Source organism: Morone saxatilis, unplaced genomic scaffold (assembly GCF_004916995.1).
Source record: "Morone saxatilis isolate NCDOM2014 unplaced genomic scaffold, NCSU_SB_2.0 Contig20, whole genome shotgun sequence".
NCBI classification, from domain to species: Eukaryota; Metazoa; Chordata; class Actinopteri; family Moronidae; genus Morone; species Morone saxatilis.
The window spans coordinates 3,308,124-3,315,146 of record NW_023339763.1 but is presented as its reverse complement, the minus strand read 5'-3'; the positions used below and the strand labels follow the sequence as shown (position 1 = coordinate 3,315,146).

Genomic DNA, 7,023 nt, shown 5'->3' with positions numbered 1-7,023 from the left:
GTTGAATTCCCCTTGAAATCAATGAAACGAGGCGGTGGAAGCACTACCGCTTTTATCCACAGGGGTCGCCAGAATCAACACAAATGAAAGCTTTAGATAGTGTTCACCTGCTCTCCTTCAATCTCTCTCTCTCTGTGTGTGTTTGTAGGTGATGCAGCTGCAGAAGGAGAGTGGAACGGCGGAGGAGCACAGCCTGGATAAAGAGGCGAGGAAATGGGCGAGTCGCGTGGCCCGAGAATACAAGAGCGTCATCCACACTCAGAGGGTGAGCGCCGGATCGAACTGATGAAGATGTTACAGGAAGACTTCAGGAGTCTTCAGAAGTCTTCACCTTTACTCCACTGTCCATTATATAAAATAAAACAGGATCTTACGCCGTCAAGGAAAGTTTTATACACTTCAAAAAGTATTTTTTTTAAGTGTATAAAACAGCGGTGGTCAGGTACTTCATATAGTAGTAACATTACAACGTCCACCAGTCAGTAGTTCCTGTTATAGTCGACTATCTCCAGTAAAACGACCTCTTAAACATCATAAATGGAAAAACCTGGTTTCTGTCGTTGGAGAATTAAAGAAACGTTTCCACAATACAGATTTCTGATGCAGGTTTCACACCTCGACGCACCATCAGTGAAATCGTTTCCTCTGTGATCTTTCTGTGAAGTGTTTTAAAAGTCTGTCACGTGATTACAGAGCAGTAAAGAACATAAAGTTACCTGCCGAGTTGTCCTTTCGATTCTACGGGGAAGTTGTCGGGGCCATAAATCAGTTTATCGGTCATTTAACACGTCGTAATTTCTCTGTGCAGGTGGCAGAAACAAGGAACCAGGAACTTTCTCCATGATCGTAAACAATATTGTGTTTTACACCACAACAGAATAACATAGTCAACTTATTTATTGTCACTTACACAACGTTCATCCTAAGAACCAACTCCAGATTCAAGCTGTAACATGTATTACTACTAACTACTATTATTGTTTAAACTTTAAGCACAATGTAATATTGCCATGGAGTCGAGATAAGAGATAAGATGGACTTTATTGATCCCACACTGGTTAAATTCACTTATTACAGAAGCTTCAGATAAAACACAGCAGATAAGAAAAAAAGAAATACACATTGAATAACAAAATAAAATAGAATTAGTGTTGTACGTAAAGTATAAACAGCTTTTAATACAGATGTGGTTTAAGTAGAATATTGCACAGTTACAGTAAGAGGTGGAAAAACAATTTACAAACAAAAAATATACATATACAGCAGTAATTTAACAGAAGAATAAAGGTTAGACCGGGCTTTGAACATACAGTACAGCTCTAATATCAGTTTAGCTTCGTTGTTTTTGACTATATTTGTTTACATTTTGGCAGTTTGACGCCATTTAAAGTGCAGAATTAGCTAATAACAAAAAAAAACAACTTAAAAACGTGCTGATTCTCAGGCGAGTTCTGGATCTATAAGGTTTCTTCTTCCCCATTTAATCAGGTTTATGATATTTATAACCGAATATCTTTTCCACTACACTTTGGCCGTGAAAGCAATAAGGTCGGTTTGATAATCAGAAACCCGGAGATCATAAAACCGTAAAGCGATAAGAGTTCGTCACCTCACATCGACCTCTCTTCCCCGATTTATTTTGAAAGTCGAGCGGTGACGATGAGCGATTGCCGACCCCATCAGTGACGTTTTCCTTTTCCAGTCCACCGACATGATTCAAATGTTTCCGTTAAGACTTTATTGTTTTACAGTTTCCGTCCTCGTGTGTTTGTTGTTTACACATTCTGGATGTTTGTTTGTTTGCGGTTGTTGTTTCATTGTTTGTCCTCTTGTGTGATTTTTTGTTTTCAGGCCCTGGAGGAATATGGGACACAGGAATCGTCGGAGCAAAACAACAGTGAGCTGGAGACTAAGATGGAGGTGGCCAGGCAGAGTCTTCGGAGGGCAGAGGTAACGTGTGTGTGTGTGTGTGTGTGTCCGTGTGTGTGTGTGTGTGTGTGTGTGTGTTATTGAGTAACAGATGGATTTCTGTTTTCTCAATCAGTGTCCTGTTACCTAAAGTGGCCCCAGTACTCCACCTACTGGTAAAAAAGAGGAAATGACACAGATTAGAGTCTAATAAAGCTGATCATCGTTAATTAAAACCCTAACAGAGCGTATGAGAACTGATAATTGAGTCATCGATTAGCTCGTTTATGGAGGACAAATACGTTTATTTGCAGGTTGTGCAACATGTATTGTTACCTCTCGAGTATATGAGAGTAAATGTGACTGATTGTTACGTAAGAATAGTTGTCTGCTGGTCCAGGCCTGGAAGAGTCCGTAGTCTGGATGGTCTCTGACGATCCTGTTGGCTTTAATGGAGAGAAACTGACATCCAGCTGCCCCGTTCTGTTTCCCGTGAGATATTATCGACTTTATATCGACACTTTGGCTGTTGTAAACATTATAGCTGCTGCTCTAGAAACAACAGTTCAGTTTTATTTAACATATTCAGTCCCAATCCAGACTGACAGTCGCATTTGTGTCTCTGTAAAAGTCCCACATTGAACTAGCTTCAAGTTTAACTGTTCAAACGAATCAAATGTGAGGATTTACAGCTGTTTCTCTTTTTTATTCATCAATCATTTTATAGATTAATGAATTAATGAATCTATTAATCTGAATGTATTATAACGAAGAGACGGATTAATCGATAATAATAATAATCACACGTTGCAGACGTGATAACTTTTAGATTTTTAAATGTCTTTCCTTTTAGTTTATTTCATTTATTGTCTCATCACGTTTGTTTATTTGTTCATGTTATTATTTATCACTCAGACGGTGAAAGTGAAAGCAGAGGCCCGTCTGGACTTACTGAGGCAGGCGGGTGTCGCTGTTGAAACGTGGCTGAAGAGCGCCATGAACCAGGTGATGGAGGAGCTGGAGAACGAACGCTGGAACAACCTCAATACCCATGATCCTTCACTCTCTGTAAGACCCACAAAACGCTCTTTCTAACCCTGTTTTTTTAAGATTTAAGTACAATGCTTTGTTTCTCTTTCCACCTCCGACTGTCGCACAAAGTAACGTCTGTCACATGTTTCTGCAGGGAACAGCCGACCTGGAGCGAGAGGACGAGGAGATGGAGGACAGCGGCGAGGTGTTGGACGACAGCAGCTCCAGCCCCTCCAGCACCTTGAAAAACTATCCTCTCACCTGCAAAGTCCTCTACTCCTACAAGGTACCAGCAGAATCCAGTTATTACTGCTGTCTGTGGACCTGCTGTCAGTACAGTCCACTTAACGTTACTTTATTTGTACACAAAGTAGATTTGGTTTGCAGTAAAAGACAAAAAGAGCTCAAAAATCAGGACTTCCAAAGAGAAATCTATATAAAACATCACTAAAATAGATAATAAATAGAATAAATGAGGTGGAAATGCTGTAAAAAACTCCATGTTACTACAATTTATTAATCTAAATCATTGCTTCTGGATCAACTCTACACTTTATGGAGCTTACACACTAGTTGTTGCTGCCCTCTGGTGGTCGGGCGTGTTAATAACTAGATAAATTTGTCCCACAGCAACATAAAAATAATATATCTGACATCTGTGTGCATTAAGAAGAGAATTGAAGCAGACGTTTAAAGGTAATGCACTTTACCAATTACTATAACAAGCAGTAATTGGTGGTGTGACTCACAAACAGTCTTATTTTAGGTGACTAGGCATTAATATAACTAAAACAAATCAACACTTCCACAAACTGCTGCCTCTAAATGAACTTAAAGTTGAATCAACGCCTCTAAAACAGGACGGTTGTGTTGATTTACTCTGAGCTGCTAATGAGCTGACAGCTTCTCTGGTTGTCGTCGCCTCGTTTACACCTTTACACCAACAGCACAGGTGTAAACTGAGAGCTCAGCACCTTTCTCCGCCCTCCTTTCACCTTATTTGTGTTTCCAGGCGTCTCAGCCAGATGAACTGACCATCGAGGAGCAGGAAATCTTAGAGGTCATTGATGACGGAGACATGGAGGACTGGGTCAAAGTACGTGTTCCCACATTTGAGCTTTTTCAGAAGACGTTTTAATGATGGTTGTCGTGGATTTTCCAACCAGTCGTCATCGTGAGTGTGTATTTCCTACATTTCCAGGCCAGAAACCGCAGCGGACAGGTCGGCTACGTCCCAGAGAAGTACCTGCAGCTTCCCTCCTCTAACAGCCTACTGAGCATGCTGCAGGCTCTCGCCGCGCTGGACGCCAGATCTCACTCCTCCAGTAACTCCACCGAGCCTGAAACCGAGCTACCGACCGGCTCCGTCAACGGAGACGCCGGCGGTGAGTCTGCGAAAACAAAACGCTTAAACAGACGAAACTTTAGCGCGCGTACGGATTTTCTCAACCTGTCCTCCTTCTGTTTGCAGTGTCATTTGCGAAGGCGCTGTACGATTACGCGGGACAGACGGAGGACGAGCTGTCGTTTCCGGAAGGCGCGATCATCCGCATCCTGAGCAGAGAGACGCACGAGGACGACGGTTTCTGGGAGGGAGAGTTCAACGGCGTGGTCGGCGTCTTCCCCGCTGTTCTGGTGGAGGATCTCACCGCCGCCAGCGAGAACGGAGACGGACAAAGAGACGGCAGCGCACAGGTGGGGTTGGTGTCGTAGCACAGAGGCAGATTTCTTAGATTTGGTCCCAAATTTATTCAGAATCTTTCTAAAAGTTAAACTATAAGACTGAAAATAATCGCATTAGAGTTTTTATGAAGCTTCTCACATTTACTTTGAACAAGTAGACGGACTGACGCCACAGTTTCTTACGTCACACTCTAATATTACTAATAAAATATAGAAATTATGACGATTGTCTGCAGTTTCAGTTCTAAATATTAATGGAAACATTTGAAATGCAGAAAAAAAACACTTTTTATACGAGTAAGTTTAGTTTTTAGTCAAAACTACTCAAATATTTACACACTTTTATTTTTTACTTTCATACAGTGTATAAACTTCTCATTTATAGTCTCATATTTTCTATTATATTTTGTAATATTATTATTGTACTTCCACTTCTGTACTCTTGCACTACATTCCCTTAAAGTTACATCTTATCTTATATTTATAAGTAAATTGTATAATAAGCACATACGATATAAAACAGTAGTTGGCCTCACATTGTTTAATACCTGCAATCATTTTACAGTTATATTGCACTTGAATAAATGATGTTAAAGGCAGAAAAGCGAATAAAGAATAAATAATTCCTCTCAATCATCACTTACAACCTTAAAGTGTGCGTGCTGTATCGCCTGTATTGTAGATCACCACGATACTTTTGATGTCGGTTTTACAAACACAACCGACGACCGTTCTCATTCTGCTGTTTAATTATAAACCTACAGTTGCATGAATGGTGTGGATAAACTAATCTGCACTTCACTTGCCAGTTCTGCAGAAGAATATTAAAGTTTCAGCTACGCTTGTTACTGCTGACTCTCGGTTGTGTACTCAACTTAAACAAACTGTTTTCTTAATAAAAACAGTCTCCATTCGCCACAAGCCAACGTTGTGTAAATGAACTTTCTGCTCCTCTCCCAGGCGTCCCCTCCCTCCTGGCTCATGCGACCGACCCTCTGCATGTCCCTTCAGCCGGGGCCTCTCCACATGAGCCGCCTTCAGACGCCCACCACCTCTCTCTCTCCATCCAGTCCCTGCACGCCACGCCTCGTCCCCATTGCGACCACCCTCATATCACAACGGAATCACCCAGGCCGCGCGGCCGCCTACACAAAAGCCCCTTTCCAGAGTAAGATTTATCTGTATTTAAGTGTTTGTATAGAAGTGGAGACCAAAACTTGAATAATCGGTGTTCTCGGTTCACAGGTCCCGCTCAAGTTCCCCTCTAACCTCCAAATATCGAAGAGCGGCTCCAGCACATTCGAACTGTGATAGCACCACACACACACCACACACACGACACACACACACACACACACACAGCACAACTCTTTCTGTTTCAGTGTGCTGAGCATGCTACCGGCCCCATGACCCTTTCAAAGTAAAAGCAGTTAAAGAATTAAACTAAAGAATGAAAGACGGAAAATCGTTTATCCCATACTTCAACATCACAGGCCTCGGGGAATATCACGCGCTAACAAATTATTAGTCATTATTGATTATTATTTATAGTGAATGTAAGTCGACTGGTGGGTGCTCCGTCCGTGCTGCTAACTCCGCCCCCGAAGCAGCATCCTCGTGGGCAGGTTGGAAGCGGGAGAGAGGAGGTGGAGATCACCGCTGTGTGAAACGGCGGCGGCGGTTCGGTTCTAGACCGGCTGGGACTCGGGGCTTTTTTGTGCTCTAAACAACTCCCAAAGGAACCGAGGAAACTTTAAACCCCCGAAGACGCCTGGAGGACGAAGAGGCTCTAAACTTTTGTCCTCGGGAGGGCAGTGTGGCTGTTGGAGAATATCGGTTGGCCTTTCAAATACTCCTTTAATTTCCCTCCATCGCTGTTTCCCATTTCTCTCCCCGTTTGACCGATTAAAATAGGCAGATATTGTATTATTGTAATCTTATTGATAACTACAGAATATCTGCTATTAGTATCTTCAGTTTCCACAATGTATCACGTCGTTCGCTCATGAGTAACGGATAGTGATAACAGATATTAACAGAGAAGTTCTATATTTATTTGTGGAAATCCAAATTTAAATAAGTTTAATGTTACTTTGATTTTTAAACACAAACCCGACAAACACACCAGCGTTCAACTCCATAAACTTTTCAGCTACTCCAACAACAAAAATACTTTAAAATAAATTAATATAAGGAATATAAAGATAATTATTACAGTTAAAGTGAGAACGGTTTATTTCCACGTTTGTCCAAATGGACGATCTATACGTTACTTATTATAGCTATAAACTTCCTCTGTCGGAGTAAAAACACAAAGTTATATTGATAAGGATGCACCAAGTTTGATGTTTTGTTTCAGTTAACAATAATTATCTGCTTCTAGTGGCGATACGATTAATT

General features: G+C 41.4%; 1 protein-coding gene across 1 annotated transcript in view; it reads left to right on the top strand.

The window, feature by feature from the left end:
• LOC118331560 (F-BAR and double SH3 domains protein 2-like) overlaps positions 1-7,023 on the top strand; it is a gene marked incomplete in the record, with an annotated part of 27,942 nt that overhangs the window by 18,469 nt on the left and 2,450 nt on the right. The window contains 7 exon segments of the mRNA XM_035666592.1: positions 149-265; positions 1,852-1,950; positions 2,824-2,976; positions 3,095-3,226; positions 3,953-4,036; positions 4,142-4,325; positions 4,412-4,635. Coding sequence (XP_035522485.1) covers positions 149-265; positions 1,852-1,950; positions 2,824-2,976; positions 3,095-3,226; positions 3,953-4,036; positions 4,142-4,325; positions 4,412-4,635 — 993 coding nt within the window.